The 16,603-nt window shown below is 36.1% G+C and overlaps 1 protein-coding gene across 1 annotated transcript in view; it reads left to right on the top strand.

Annotated features, from left to right (window-relative positions):
* Positions 1 to 16,366, top strand: part of LOC107707284 (uncharacterized) — a 21,124-nt gene extending 4,758 nt beyond the window's left edge. The window contains exons 2-7 of the mRNA XM_016511270.1: positions 338 to 539; positions 637 to 922; positions 4,267 to 4,374; positions 7,470 to 7,542; positions 15,484 to 15,551; positions 15,692 to 16,366. Coding sequence (XP_016366756.1) covers positions 338 to 539; positions 637 to 922; positions 4,267 to 4,374; positions 7,470 to 7,542; positions 15,484 to 15,551; positions 15,692 to 16,119 — 1,165 coding nt within the window. The 3' untranslated portion in view covers positions 16,120 to 16,366. The remainder of the gene's footprint in view (positions 1 to 337; positions 540 to 636; positions 923 to 4,266; positions 4,375 to 7,469; positions 7,543 to 15,483; positions 15,552 to 15,691) is intronic.
* Positions 16,367 to 16,603: the final 237 nt, after the last annotated feature.

Genomic DNA, 16,603 nt, shown 5'->3' with positions numbered 1-16,603 from the left:
GGGGGCTTTGTTGAAAACGACGCGTTTGAGAGAGGCGGGGCATAGAGGACCTACAATAATGTACAGTATTTGAAAAATAATGTGCTTTTTGAACATTAAAGCATGTCAACATATTCTGTTACACCAAATACACAAAATAATGATCTTTAAAATAGCATCATATGACCCCTTTAATAGATGAACTGTTGCCTGCTAACAATAGAGCTAATATTACTCTATTATAGGTAATTAGTTGTTACCAGTTACTGGAGATGGCAAAAGCAGTGCTGGAAACACAATTCTTGGAAAATATGTATTGATTCACCTGAATCTGTGACAACTGAATGTGCTACTGTAGCAGTGAAAGCATGGTTGATGGAAGAAAGATCACAGTTATTGACACACCTGGAATTTTTGATACTCATGATGATGATGATATGAAGATAAAACATGAGAACGTAAGATGTATGATCGAAAGTGCTCCAGCTGTTGATGCCTTAGTCATTGTCCTGAAGGTCGGGAGGTACACAAAACAAGAAACAGAGACTGTGGATAAAACTGTATGCCTTTAAACATTCCGTAGTTTTATTCACTCATGGTGAAGAAAATAAAAATCAAAGAATTGGGAAATTTGTTCAGAAAAGTTGAAAACTATAGCTGGCTGATAAATGTGGAGGTTGCTGTCACGTCATCAGCAGTAGAGAGTACAAGAGCAACGGGGTTCAGGTCAAAAACCTGCTGGACAAGATAGAAGAGATGGTAAAAGTGAATGGCCACTACACCACTGAGATGCTTCAAAAGCTGGAGGAAAGAAATCAAGTGGATATTGACAAGAATATAACCCCAAGAGCAATCTGTCTTTACAAGAGAAAAGAGAAAAAGGGCATTGTTCATGAAGAATATGTGAAAAGGCTTGCAGGATTGGCTGAAGGGACACTGATTGGTGCTTTTCTGGACATCGGCATGGGAGACACCACCTCTAAATGACACTTTATCTTCACATAACTACATAAACGACTTTGGCTAATGGTTAAAAAAATGGTACTACAGTAAATTGTCCAAAATTTGGATTTCGTTTGACCATTACGTTTGGTATAAATCATTAGTTTAACACATCCTCTATAGGGAGCAGGAGCATTTCTGTTGTGTTGTTGTGTCAGTTTATTTCATGACCATGTATTTATTTTTTTAAATGTATTTATTTGGAAAGTAGTTATTGAATAAGCATGATCATGTACAGTCATTATCAGAAAGATAATCTTCAGGGTAATCAGAATCCCTCTGATACATATACTGTATATTTAACAGGGGGTAACACACACTCAAATTAACATCCCCATTGCAGACACACACACACACACACACACACGCACACGCACACGCACACGCACACACACACACGCACACACGCACACACACACACGCACACACGCACCTGACTGAAGAGGTTTAGGTCTGTGAGGCAAGACTTCAGACTGGAGCTGGAGAAGAAACAAGCCATTTGAGTCACATTATTAAAGTCTCAGATGCATAACATTTAATGTAAAACATTTAAAATAATCACATTTTGTTGCTTTGCAGCCTGAAATGTAGACGGACACAGTTTTTGTTTTATTCAGCTGTATTTACATAGTGCAACTTATAACATCCAAGTGAAAGATATAATGTTTCTGACATGTTTTTTCAACATGTCAGAAAAAAAAAAAAAATCTGAATCACTGAGTAGGAAAAAGGATCAGCCCCTTGTGTCAGTATTTTGTTGAAGCACCTTTTGCTTTAATTACAGCCTTTAGTCTGTTAGGATTTGTCTGTACTAACTTTGCACATAAAGACTTTGCAATATTTGCCCACTCTTCTTGGCAGAACTGCTCAAGTTCAGTTAAATCTGATGGTGGGTGTTTGTGGACTGTCTGTCTCATGTGGCCTCAGAATCTTCAAGGTGTGTTTTGGCAAAGCTCAGTCTGACTGCATGTGACCTTTCTTGAGGAGTGTCTTTTTTTCTCACAACCCTCCCAAACAAGCCACATTTGTGGAGAATTTGTGGTATTGTTGTCACATGCACACAATGACCACTCTTTGTCATAAACTCCTGCAGCTGCTTCAGAGTTGCTGTAAGCCTCTTGGTCGCCTCTCTGACCAGTTTCCTCCGGCTCTTTCATCCGGTTTGGAGCGACGTCCTGATCCAGGGAGGGTCTGTGAATCAGTTTAAGCTATTTTAATGAGAAGTTGTAGTCAACCCAGACCTCTCAGCTCCACCCACTCGTTCTCAATCACCCGAATATGCCACTAAAGTCACTCCCAGGGAGGGAGATGATTCTTTTCTATACCCATTGTAGTTAGTTAGTTAGTAAGTTAGTTATCGATATCGATTTTAATGTGAAATTTCCAGTGATCAGCGCTAAATAGTGTGTACATTTTCTCTGAAACAGTTATACATGACTTGCAACATTCGTTTTTAATTGATTAATTAATTTTATATATTTATTTGTTTATTTATTTATTTTTTGTGGTTATAGCCTAAGAATCACGGCTATTAAGAAATGAAATGGCCGGTGAGTTGGGCTAAATTGTTAACGTCTTACCTGGAACTCTCTACCCTACCCTTACCGATAGTGTTAACAAAAAACATTTGCTGAATCAACCACTTTTAACCTGCTGTTACATGTCTTTGAGCCTTTTTATCATGACTTGCATTTCCCCCGACTTGTATCAGAGTTATCTGCATCACAAGTGCAATAATGTACCTGTCACAGAGTCAGGCCTTGTCCACAAGTACAGGCCTTTCCTCCATTTAAAAAAAAAATTTAACTAAAATGTCCGTCCACATGAAAATTCAAAAACACGCCATGAAGTGCTCTTAATAGCATGCCAAACCAACAGGTGACGATACAACCCTGACCGTAAAGCCACGTTGGCCAATCAGAAGCCTGATGACTTGACTCTAGGGATGGGCGATACCACTTATTTTGTTTTCGATACGATACCGATACTTTTACAGGCCAGTATCGTCAATACCGATACGATACTTCTAAACTTAACTTTTAAATTATGAAATTTATTAAATTATTAAGAGTAAAATGGGTAAAGATACCCACTTAACTTTATATTTGAAACTAATTTTAAGATTCAATACGCCTTAATTGCAACTTATTAGGTTATATTTTTGTTTACATGTGGTTAAAATATGTTTACTGTAGTGGTAACCATGGGAATCTACAAATACTATAGTTGAACTACGGTCACGTTCGTAAAACCACCATGGTTCATTTTCATAAGGGACTGCCAGTGAAAGGCTGTTGCATGCATATAATCCAACCTTTTTATTCTGTGACGGCTATGAATTATATTAACATTACTGAATAGAACATGATCAATATGAACTTTTAACGTTCAATTTAAATAAATGTAATTGCACAAACTATGTAAGCTACAATTTAAATTTGTTTATTGTGAAATAACTCAAACATGTTTTTTTCTGTCCTCTGATAAGCATTGTTCTGCCGTTCCCAAAAGCATCAGTGGTTTCTTATGATACTTTTGGGAAACGCAGCCCTGTTTGAATGCACTGTCAGAAGTGAGTAACGCTCTCTGTGATTGATTAGTTCTGTCTTGCAGCATTTGCGTGTGTTCAGATGAGCAGGAAAATAGTTCCATCCTACACAATTATAAAACAAAATCACTGGTAAAAAAAAGACACCTTAGTATCGATACTTTCGAAACACTGCTTCATTGAAACTTCACTTGCACTTGCACCCATGAGAATCAAGTAGTGAAGAACCTTGCAGACGAGCTATAAGTGAGGATACAGGTGTAGTCTATGCAGAAGTCTTTCTTATCAAAAAAACAGATGAACGTATAAATTCTCCCTCCCCTTCACATCTGTCAGAATTTTGTTTTACCTTTGCAGTATAAAATAAACCATACAGCTCATATGTAACAAGGCATCTTGCTTTATTAACATTTATTATGAATGTCCTCAAGCGCAGTTGATGACGCTCTGAAGTGACGCTTCAGTGATCTAGAATATTCCAATGTACACATAAGCTTTCCTTTGATTTCTCCATCCTCATTTCTTTCCTTGCATCCTAAGGGGGGTTGAACTAAGAGGCGAGGAAAGGAAAGGAGGATGCACAAAAAATAAATGAGAAGCATCCGTTGTTTTAAACCTTGGTTTGGAAGAAAAACATATATGGGGGAACAAGAGCAACAAGGTTCAGGTGAAAAATCTACTGAAGACCATCGACAAGATGGTGAAAGAATGGCTGCTACAGCAATGAGCTTCTTCAGATGTTGGAGAAAGAGATTCAAGAGGAAATGAAATTATTCATGAAAAAATTCTTAAGCAGCTTGTAGGAGCAGCAACAGGAGTGGTGATCGGTGCTCTTCTGGGAGCATGTATTGCATTAGCTTTCATTTATGCTTTATCAAAACCATTGAACATATGTATTGCTAAAAGAAGTGTAGTAGTAATGACAGGAAATGTAGGGGAACATGAGCGGTAGTTAAAGCTGTGGCTTCAGGAGGAGGAGCAGTAGCAAAAGCAAGAGTAGCTGTTACTGGAGTTGCAGCTCTTATAAGAGCTGCTGGAGGAGGAATCACTGGATTGAAAGCAGCAGAAGAAGCTGATTCAGTGTGTGACGCCATGATCAAGGCAGCACAGCTTAACTACAAGAAGGCGAGGCCATGCTGCGCTGCTTTAGAGAAGAGGAAGAGAAAACTAGAGGTGCATGTAAAAATCTGTTCATATATGAATCACGATTCTGTCTTCTAACGATTCTAATGGATTCACAAGTTTCAAAATCAATGTTCTAAAGCAGCGGTTCTTAATACTGTTCCTCGCATCCCCCTGCTCTGCACACGCTCTGCATCTCTTTCTCTCTCTCTCTCTGCTTCTCAATCGGTCTCAAACTGATGAGCGATATTAACGACGCCGTTGTTTACAATACAACCGCAGCACAAAAAAAAAAAAACAGTGAACCACCCCTTTAATTAAAATGTGTTGCAGTCACACCTGTTCTTTTCTCTGTTCAGTTTCCTGTACATGCGTATAGCTGTGGCCTGGGATTCATTACCGCAAATCTTACCTAGAAATGTATCATTTCTTCCTTGAGTTATCAGTGACAAAAGATAATAATGTATTAATATATGTGTGAGTGAGTGTGTTTGATTATTGCACAGCTGGTGTACACAATAACTGAGATTTAAAAAAAAAATGAGGTAAAATAATATGTCTTTAAAATGACACTGCAACAGTGCACATTATGTTTATTTTTTGTTTCACATTTGTTTTATATGGTGCATTAATCTGCATCAATTCCATGAAAAAGTGTGTTTAGTTAAAAAAAATATGTTTGTGATTGCCAGGATGACTTCAGTAAGCATTCAATTCAGAATTAATTGTATTCACATTTTTTTGCCCAAAATTTGAAACAGTACAAAATAGATATAAAATAATTATATTATTTTCTTCACAACCTGGATGTACTTTGTCCAGTTGATGTCGCTCATGCTACGTGTAACTCATAGACAATGACAATTCAAACATGAACAAAAATGTTCTTCATGTTCTACACACACACACGTGCACGCACGCGCTTATATATATATACACACACACACACACACACACACACACACACATACACAGTATGTATATACACACACACACATACAGTATGTATATATATATATATATATATTTCTGATTTGACGTAAAAAGCTAAGTTCGATATAAAGCCATCAACAGGGGGAACCTTACGGAAATATTTATTAATAAATAATAAATTCATTCATCTCTTTTATACATGTCACAATAACATCAAAATCCTTGAACTTTAAATTAAAGACCAAAACTAATTCTGCTATAGAAAACCTATGGACAACGTTTTTGATTATTGATCATCAGATGTGTGAAGGGGTTTTTCCTCTCTGACAAATCACACAGATGAGTAGCTAGTTAAAGAAAACGACGGTGGTTCAAAAACAGAGAATGAGAAACAGTAAAAACAAAGATCCTCTTGTTACAGCAGGACAAGATGATCATTTCCGGGAAAGCTGAATCACATGTGCCTCATATTGCAATATAGATAAAGACCCTTTTCTTTGATATAGATCAATCATATTACAGCCCTGATGTCACTGATTTGCTTGGTTTCATGACTTTTACAGTCAGCATTTGCAGATAGTAGAAACTATGAGTGGTGCCCGAAAATTAATGTCACAACATAGCAGACAAAACAAATATTTAATGGCCAACATGTTTTAGATTAATGGACTTTTAGGAAATGATAAAGCTGAATTGTTATAAGTCATGCAGGTCTTCTAACGATGCTCATAGGAAGAACTTTAGGAGGACTGAAAGAAGTTAAGAATGACATAGTCAGCTAGCAGAATGGCTGCTGTAATAAAAAACAATGGAGAAACAAACAAAATATTAATAACTGGTTACATTTATTAATTGTATTCATAATAATACATTTACATTTTCAGTGAGCTTTTTGTTTTACTATGCTTTTTTTGTTGTTGCAATAAAACCCATTTTGGAAATTGCCTTTCTTGCCAAATAACTGTCATTTTAACCAAATGTAGTGTTTTCTTCTTCCCAATATAACATACTCCTCATATTTTGATTGTTTAACTGAACCTAGTGTCATTAAAAGCAAATATTGTGCAAAAATCCCCTGCGGACATCACTTTTGGCCACTCTATTTACTGTATTGGCCTAATAAAGGTTTTGGGACTAAAAGTTATAGTTATCTGCGCACTTACACGTAAACTTCACATATGGCACATGAACAGCTTTCTGGAAAACCTGCCCAGGCCAGATTCGACAGGTTCCACAACATGTTTGTGAAAGTGTTGATAAAAGGTATATATGTCTAACTCTCCTCACTGTCAGTCTCTTGATATTTCGACGCATGACAACAGAAGAGCGAGAGCTCAAATCAGTGTAAGTAGTTCATGTCTGTTTCATTCATTAAAAGTTAAAGGTTGTGTCTATATTTTTTTCAGATTTATTTATAGTGTTATTTTCATGATGTCTTTTCTCCAGCTTCACAAAAGAGAATCATCATTATCACAGGTATCATACATTACCTCTCTCTCTCTCTCACACGCACGCACACACACACACACACACACACATATTTAAAAATGTTATACATTTTTATGGTTTACAGTTTCAATTTTGCTCAATAACATGACAACAATGAGTGATAAGACAGATTTCTTTTATTTCAGTGGTCACCGTCAGATAAGGACAATGACAGGTATGTTAAAGTGTCACCTATATATTGAGTCTGCTGTTATTAATTATCATTAATAGCCACCGTAAACACTCAGGATGAATGGGGAACATTAGTAATTTTGTCAACAATGAGTAATGATTGAAGACACCACATATACACATTTACAATATCATAGAGGGGGAAAAACATTTTGTTTTAAAGATGACTTTATGAAGGCTAATAACATGTATCTTCTTTTAACAGCCAAACCATCTCACGACATTATAGGAGCGATTGCAGGGATGGCGATCGGTGCTAGTCTGGCCTTTACAGTTCTGTTGGTTTCAATTCTGATTTTTATTTGTGGATTCAAATCACAAACTTTGAACAACCATATTTTTGTGGGAACACTTGTTACAGGAGCAGCAGCATTAGCTGCTGGGCCAGTATTCCTAGTTTTCTTTGTTCTAGCATTTCCATTTGTAGGAGCAGCTGTAGGGTTTGTCATTGGATTGGACGCCGCACAAGAAGCTCATTCTGTGTATGATGCCTTGATTAGGGCAATCGTTTGCAACTTTGAGATGGCTAAACGTGTGATTGAGAATGTTCACCAATTTAAAGTAAAAGCAGATACATATGTAAAATTACTTAGACCAAATGTACCAAAAGTATTTGTAAGACCAAAAGTATCAAAAGTCATAGAGGTGTAGTCAAGTCAAGACACTTTGATTTTTATAGTGCTTCATATATTACAGGTTGTTTCAAAGCAGCCTTACAGCGATCAACAGGAAACTATGATTCAATGATGCAAATAGAGTTCATTTTGGCTGTAAAGCAGCTCTAACAAGAAAATAGTGTCTTTGTTGATTCAGTTCCATTGTAAATATCATAATTTAATAATTAGTTCAATTTGGGCATAAAGCAGCTCTAGAGAAAAAAAGTGATGTCATCATCCAGCTCAGCTCAGCTCAGCTCAGTGAAGCTCAGTGAAGTGAAGTGAAGCTCAGCTCAGCGAAGTTAAGTTAAGTTAAGTTAAGTTAAGTTAAGTTCAGCTCAGTTAAGTTAAGTTAAGTTCAGCTCAGTTTAGCTCAGTGAAGTGAAGTGAAGTTAAGTTAAGTTAAGTTAAAAGTTAAGTTAAGCGAAGTTAAGCGAAGCGAAGCTAAGTTAAGTTAAGTTAAGTTAAGCTCAGCTCAGCTCAGCTAAGTTAAGTTAAGTTAAGTTAAGTTAAGTTCAGCTCAGCTCAGTTAAGTTAAGCTCAGTGAAGCTCAGCTCAGTTAAGTTAAGTTAAGCTCAGCTCAGTTCAGTTCAGTTCAGTTAAGTTAAGTTAAGTTAAGCGAAGCTAAGCTAAGCTAAGCTAAGCTCAGTTAAGTTAAGTTAAGTTAAGTTAAGCTCAGTTCAGCTCAGCTCAGCTCAGTTCAGTTCAGTTAAGTTAAGTTAAGTTCAGCTCAGCTCAGTTAAGCTCAGCTCAGCTCAGCTAAGTTAATATATATATATATATATATATTATACTATCCTCATTTTCTTCCCATGCATCCTAAGGGGGTGGAGCTAAGACACAAGGAAAGAAAACGAGGGTGCACAAAAACAAAATGAGATGCACCCCTTGCCTCCATCACTACACCAAGCCACAGCAAAGGCAATGCCTTTACTCATTTTACTCATTTCTGGCCATCCAGGAAATGACCTCTCAAAAAAACCCGAATGGGAAGTGCAGCGAATTTAATGATTAAATGTGAGAAGTGATTAAGTAAATCAGAACTAGTTTGACAACATTTAACCTACATGTGTGGGGGCAATTTATTTCCTGTTTGATTCTATCCATGACCACAGACCCTGCTTAAAGCAGCATCACATGCAAGACAACTACAACGAAACTAAAACTATGACAAAGAAATAAAAAACTTTTTGTGTGTGATGGGTGTCTGAGGCGGGAATCGAACTCGGGTCCGCTAGGCAACCGAGCTGTCTCCTCTACCACTGTGCTATAGTGGATGACAGTCGACAGAGGGATCCAAGGGCAGAAGCATAACAGAGAGACTTAGTTAAGTTAAGTTAAGTTAAGCTCAGCTCAGCTCAGCTCAGTTAAGTTAAGTTAAGTTAAGCTCAGCTCAGCTCAGCTCAGTTCAGTTAAGCTCAGCTAAGCTAAGCTAAGCTCAGTTCAGTTCAGTTCAGTTCTCATCCAATAGTGTCAGTACAGTCAGTTCAGTAATACTGTTGGGGACACTGATCATGTAGTATCATGTAGTAGTATATAAATGTAGGGCATCTTAAAGTGTTTAACCATATATTTTTACATTTTGCTTCTGAGTATTAACATGTACTTCTCTTTTTCTGAATTTGTCATTTTTTGTATTTATGTTATATTTCTGCCTATAGTCTGTCAGCAAAAATCTGAAATGATTTATTCTGTATCTATAATTATTTTCAAATGAACAAATCAAAATTGAAATGAACAAATAAAAATTATGTGAATTATAGTCTTCCAATCAGTGGAATAAACTTATACTGTAGGCTTGGAGTTTTCTGAGAGTTCTGGGCTTAAAATCAATTAAGCATATGCTTTTATGAAAGGTGTCTTACAAATGAGGATCATTCATCCATTCTCCAAACTCTAGGAAGAGAGTTGAAAACAAAACAAAAAATAGAAAATGCATTGTATTGTGAGCTTTTAGTGGAAAAATGCTAGACATATTTACTGTATTTCATTCTCAGAGCTGAATGTGTTTGTCATGTATCTGTTCATCAGAAAGAAAAAGGAAGGTTTCAACCTCGAACTTGTGCCCTTTCTCACCTCAATAGCAGCAAACGTGTTGTGCATTAACACAAGCTTTTAGTCATTTTATGGCATCTGTTAAAATTGTTTGTAGATTTTCAGTAAGTGCTTGATCATATGGAATTGAAAGTTTAATGACATTTGTAAGCATTTTAATTTACATGAAATAATGATTTGTTAAACATTATCTAATGTTTAATAAGTTTATTAGCAAACATTAGCATGCTGTGATGGGTGTCTGAGGCGGGAATCGAACTCGGGTCCGCTAGGCAACCGAGCTGTCTCCTCTACCACTGTGCTATAGTGGATGACAGTCGACAGAGGGATCCAAGGGCAGAAGCATAACAGAGAGACTTAGATAACTGAACAAAAGCTTTACTGGAGCAGCCCAAGTTCGAAAGTACAACAACAGGGAAGCCGTGCTTCCATAGAAAAATGCAAGAAATAAAAGATGAGCAAAAGGCAAAATCCAAAATCTCAATGAACTAGCTTAGGTGGTGAGGAAACACAGGTGTAGTAGGCTCAAGACTGAACACAGGTGAGAAAATGGGGCACGCTTAAATAGGCCAACATTAATTGGGTAAAGACACACGGCTGGGGGCATTCAAGTCCTAATGAGTAGTGATGTATCTATCAACAGAAGCTAGGGCCACCTAGTGGCTAGGAGTGTTATTGCATAGAACCAGTGTAAGCGAAATGATGGGGAGTGTTACTAGTTAGTGCCAACTAGAGGTTGGGAGAGTCATTGCAATCAGGGAGAGTTCTTCCAAGCTGGGCCTTACATTGTGTCTGTCGGTGGTCAACAACCTCCTCTGCAGCACTGCTGATTCTGATCGATGTGAGTATTTCACAGTATAACTCCATTTACTGACACTGAGTTGATTAGCTTTTGGTATCAGACCTCTTCTTGCTGCTTTCCTAACTGAAACATGCGTTAATTTACTACAAAATGATGAAATCTGTTTGTAAAATCATGTATCAACCTGTTTTAATAGTTATAATACTGTTAATAATACTGTCAAAAATACTGTCACTGATATAATGGCAGTAGTTGGGGGTTTGCTATGCATACAAACATTTTCACAAACAACTCATGATACACCTTTCAAACTAAATATTTTATTTCAAAATTATATAAAAAAAAAATGTAGGAACGTGTTGTGGATGGTACTTTTTCTCCACACAGTTATTAGTGAATGAGACCCAATGTCCCGAAGACACACACACACATTGTTTTCACACTCTCACACTCTTACATTGTCTCATATTGCATTTGACCCAAAGGCTAAAACGTGAGTGCTCAGGTTGATGTGACTAACAGTAGGCTGTGTCAATGATTTTGGATCACTGAAAGTTATTTTTTGGTGTGACTAACTTTATATTTGTACGTTATAGATCAGGGAATAATCTACAGCCAAACAGCAGGTGCATCACTGCAGGTAATCCACTTCTGAGATATATCATATTTACTACAGCTCTGCTAATATATCTATATATCGGACAGTTTAAATCTCAAATAAAATAAAATAAAATAAACAACATGTTTTAATTAAAGGATGTAAACAGTCCAAATCTGTGAGGGTCGAAACCCTAGTAAGACTGAATAAGCACATGTTGTAGATTCTGCTGAGTTTGCATTTAGTAGAGAACAATTGCTTGTAAGTGTGAATAAGGCATGCTTTACTAATTTTTGTACTCACAATATAATTTATGTGATAGTTACCTGCGCCTACAGTGATTAAATAAGGCATGTGCAGCACTGTGGGTCCCGCTGATCAAACCCTTTAGGTTGCGTTCCACTTCACGTTTAGACACACACTCGCAAACTTCCCTAAGCACTTCCCCTAAAGAGAATCCCCGACGCCATTTAAAAGTGCATTCCACTTTTGCGAGGGAAGTTTGCATGGACAGACCCTCGACCTGTCAATGCTGACTGAGGAACTGGGTCTCTGCAGCTCGATGTACCACACTGCAACACGATTGTGACATGACAACAGATCACGCTTAATATAACTCCTCCCCATATGAATCAGTTTGAGAATATAACCACATAAAATTTGGTAAGTTTTGTAAAATTTGTAAATTTCCATACTTTTGAGATATAAGGCCTGCCAAAAATAAATACTTGAAAAAATATAAATAAATAAATATTAAGCATATTGTATATTTGTACAAAATTTAATTTATTATGCATAACTGTTATACAGTTGGAAGTGTTACAGCATTATGTAAACTACCATAAAAATGTATGAATCATATCCTGTACGTAATATTATATATTATGTTTAAATAAACTGAATCTAAATCCAAATTGCTGCCTGCTATTTACAATAAGATCTAAATTACAGCAAAATCTGGAGTGGCAAAAATAACACCGGTGTTTATGGAACTTATTTTTTGGATGCTGCAAAAATACAAGATGGCTTTTCTTGCAGTTACCACTGTTCATATCTATTTAGGACAATAAAACATTATATTTTAAGTATTGTTTTGATGTTCATCTGCATCACATGCTAAACTGCTAAGTATAAAGTTAGTATGAAAAATGTTTTATGACATTTTTATTATTATTTCCTGTAGTTATTCATTTGAATTTATCGATATATGCTTATATGTGAAAGTTCTTCTTCCCCTGTTGTTACTAGCAGGATGGATGACGCAGTAAAGTTATACTGAAAGTTGATTGGCTTGAGTGGTTGCTGTTGATAACGATTGGTTATAGATGGGCGAAAATACGCAAATTTAACGACGTTAATTTTGATTGGTGTGTGTTTGAGCCAGGTTTGAGCAATAGGGAAAGGGCTTTCCTTTCCTTTCCTCTCCTCTCCTTTCCCAATAAATAAATAAATGAATGTGTATCATAAAGATTTACCCTGGTTCACCAGGGCTGTGGGGCAAACTGAGATACTTTGTAACATGCTGGCTTTTACTATATTAGCCTACCATTCAATGTTTTGGGGTGGGTAAGATTTTTCATGCTTTTGAATAAAAGTCTCTTATGAGACTACATTTGGTTGATAAAAATACACTACATACAGTAGTCATTTCATAAATCATTTTCAATATTGAGAACAGTTGTGCTGCTTAATGTTTTTGTGGAAATACAATCATTTTATAAGTATTTTATATAATTTTATAAAGATTTTTGTTTCAGGATTCTTTGATGAATAGTAAAACAATTTCATTTTTTTTAAATAGAAATCTTTTGCAACATTGTAATAGTCTTTGCTGTCTTTTTTTTCAATCAATATCTGTTTTGTCATCATTGCTGAATAGGATTATTTATTTATTCAGTTTTTAGTATTATTAGAACTTCACAGACATTGTGCAGCAGTAACTGTGGCACTAAAATAAGTTATAAGAGCATATCAGATGATACTGGCATTTTCATGTGACAGACCCATCAGTGACCCCCTAAATATTTATGTTAAACAACTATTTGGGTTTAAATTTTACCATAAACTTGCTGCCAATTTCACTATTGTCGTCTTTTTTTATGTTACACTGAATGAATGTATCCACTCAACACTGGGATGATCTCAAAGAAAATCTATTTCGTCTGCACAAAATCAGTTACAATATTGAACCTCCTCAACATGATCTTACCAAAGCAATGTGCACTTTTCTGATACTGACAATGCAACAACTGGCAAGCTAAAATGAAATTAAAACTAAAATGAGCCACATGTACAGCAATGTTTTTCTTGTTTATTATCAGCAAATCATCAGACACATATAAACAACCTGTAGGAAAAGAAGAAAGCAACATTTTCACACAGTAACTTGGTTCGCCCCAGCGAAGATCAGTAACAATAGACTCTCTCTCTCTCACACACACACACTCCCTCCACACACACATACCGTCAAACACACATTGAGAGGTTTATACTAAACACTTTGTGTAGTAAAAAAAGAAATGAACAAATTGAGATATAATAAAGAAATCATTAAATAAAAGATAATTCATGTATTTACAAATTAACAAAACAAGTATTAACACAAGTAAACATTCCTTTCACCCGTCGCATTTGAAAGCAAATTCAATGATATGCCATTAGAGATCAATAGCGCCCATAGTTCATTCACTGCCGATATGGTTTTTGGAAAAAGTGGCCCTAACCTACTCATTTGTGCTTTTCTACCCAATTTTTAGAAGGTTGGTGACACTGATGACCATTTCAGTCATATCTGAATCCACACATCTTTATTACCAATTCTGTTGGTGTGTGATTACTTATACGCAGGTTCATGGCATGGTGACAAAAAACTTGCACCCTTATAAAATAAATAAATAAATAATAATAATAAAAAGAAGAAGAAAAAAGAATAAATAAATCAAAATACTAAATAAAAAATAATAATAAAAGAAAAAACAATTTTTTTCTCTTTTCCTTTGAAAACCGAACATTACAAGCACTTATTACACGGCTCTCTGGAATACTCTAGTCGGGTCAATCATCATTTATGGCAACACTGTACATCAGCCTAGCGTCACTTTCAAGTCAAACGCAACTGGCGCCATCTAGTGTCTCAGTTAATGTATCACATTAAATGTCTTCAGTTTTAATATTACTGTAATGTTGCAGTGTTGTCTTGTTGCTAGGCTGATTGTTCTGTATTTTGTAACTAACCTTTTTTTCTTAGCGTAAGCTTTACAATAATATAAAAGTAAAATATAAAATTATTTAAATTTAAATACATTTTCAATGTCAATGTGCATTTGCCAAATAACCGTGTAATAAGCAGGATAGTGCACAGTAAGCTGGTCATTTTCACCGGAGTAATTTTAGCATTATTCATTTAATTATTAATATTTTGAATTAGCATTTAATTCATATGGTCCATTTTCATTTTAGTTTTAGTAATTTTGGTACGTGCTTGTCATTTTTATGCTTCTATATAGCTTTAATTTTTTATTTCAGTTTTAGTTTTAATTTTAGCATTTGAAAATGATGAGTGTTCATTGATGACGATGATAATGATGATGATGGTTATGTTAGACCTGACCATGAGGGGCAGTGTGGGAACAGAAACGGGCTACAATATTTGCCTAATATATATTTAAACATTTCTTTGAATATATTAGTCTAGTTGTATGGATACACTGCACCTTTTCATTTTCTAAACAATAACAATCTCATTTTCCAGTTATAATACCTACAAATTCTTGAAACAAGATCAATTTACATGAGAAGCAACAATGCATTATGATGTGATTTAACAGAATAAGATACAGTACATCAGGGATCCTCAAATCTGGCCCACGAGATCCACTTTCCTGCAGAGTTTAGCTCTAACCCTAATCAAACACACCTGAGCATGCTAATCAATGTCTTCAGGATCATCAGAAAATCACAGGTAGGTGAGTTTTATCAGGGTTGGAGCTCAACTCTGCAGCGCATTGGACCCCCAGGGCAAGATTTGAGAAACCCTGCACTAGAGTGATGCTTTATAGACATACATACACATATCCATGAATCATTCTAGATATTAAGGCATATCCAGGGTTTTGAATAATCTTGTCATATTCATTTACAGAGGCCAACATCAACAGCAGACAAGAATAATGGGAGGTAGGTTTAGTTTAACTAAAGCTCAGGCTAGATTGTGTAAAACTGTGATGGACCATCAGCAAAACTACATTTAAGAATGTAAATAATGTTCTCACATGACTACATTATAAAATCTAATAACATGTGTATTTTTCCAATAGCCAATATTTCACGCAAGATTGTGGGAGCGTTGACAGGGACGGTGACAGGTGCCGGTCTGGTCATGTTAGGACTGTTGACCCAAGTTTTTGTAATTGCTAGAAGAATGGGAATTGCACAAGTTTTGGGGGCAGCAGGATTTACAGGAATTACAAGAGTTACAGGAGTTACAGCACCAGCAAATGAAGTTGCAGAAGCAGCAGCAAACAGAGCAGCAGCAGTGGCTCAGAAACTACTTACAGCGATCAGCACTGGATTGATTATAGCAGCACTTGGAGGATGCATTATTGGATATGAAGAGGGAGGACAAGCTGATTCAATGTATGATGCAACTACAAGGGCATTAGATTGTAACTTTGAGCTGGCAAAATATGTAATTAAGAAAGTACGAGAATTTATTGCTTTTGTTTTAAAAGACAACAGAATGTGAAACTGAACTAAAGAAGGGCTCATATGGCCCTTTTTATAAGATGCATGTAAGTCTCAGGAGTCCCAAAAATATGTCTGTGACGTTTCAGTTTCAAATACCCCACAGATCATTCATTATACCACGCTATAAATGTCCCTTTTTGACTGCAAGCGAAAAATATGCTGCTTTCATGTCTCTTTAAATGCAAATGAGCTGCTTTCCCCTGCCTTTACAGCTCCTGCCTCAATTACTACAGCAACAACACACAACAAACTCACACAAAACACACAGATTTCACATAAACACAGTCAGTTATGTCTGTGAACGTAAACAGCTGCATGTGTATCAGTATATTAAATCTGTGAAACAGGTGACAACATACTACTAACACAACTCAACCAGGCCTTGCCTATGGTAGCAGACGCATAGTCAACTCTTCTATATATATATTACATTACACGCTAAAAAAAGCGTAAAAAAACAAAAACAAAAAACATAATAGGAC

The sequence above is a fragment of the Sinocyclocheilus rhinocerous genome, unplaced genomic scaffold (assembly GCF_001515625.1).
Source record: "Sinocyclocheilus rhinocerous isolate Xijiao unplaced genomic scaffold, SAMN03320098_v1.1 scaffold114, whole genome shotgun sequence".
Lineage (NCBI taxonomy): Eukaryota > Metazoa > Chordata > Actinopteri > Cypriniformes > Cyprinidae > Sinocyclocheilus > Sinocyclocheilus rhinocerous.
The sequence above is the reverse complement of the archived record's forward strand: the minus strand, read 5'-3'. Positions and strand labels throughout refer to the sequence as shown.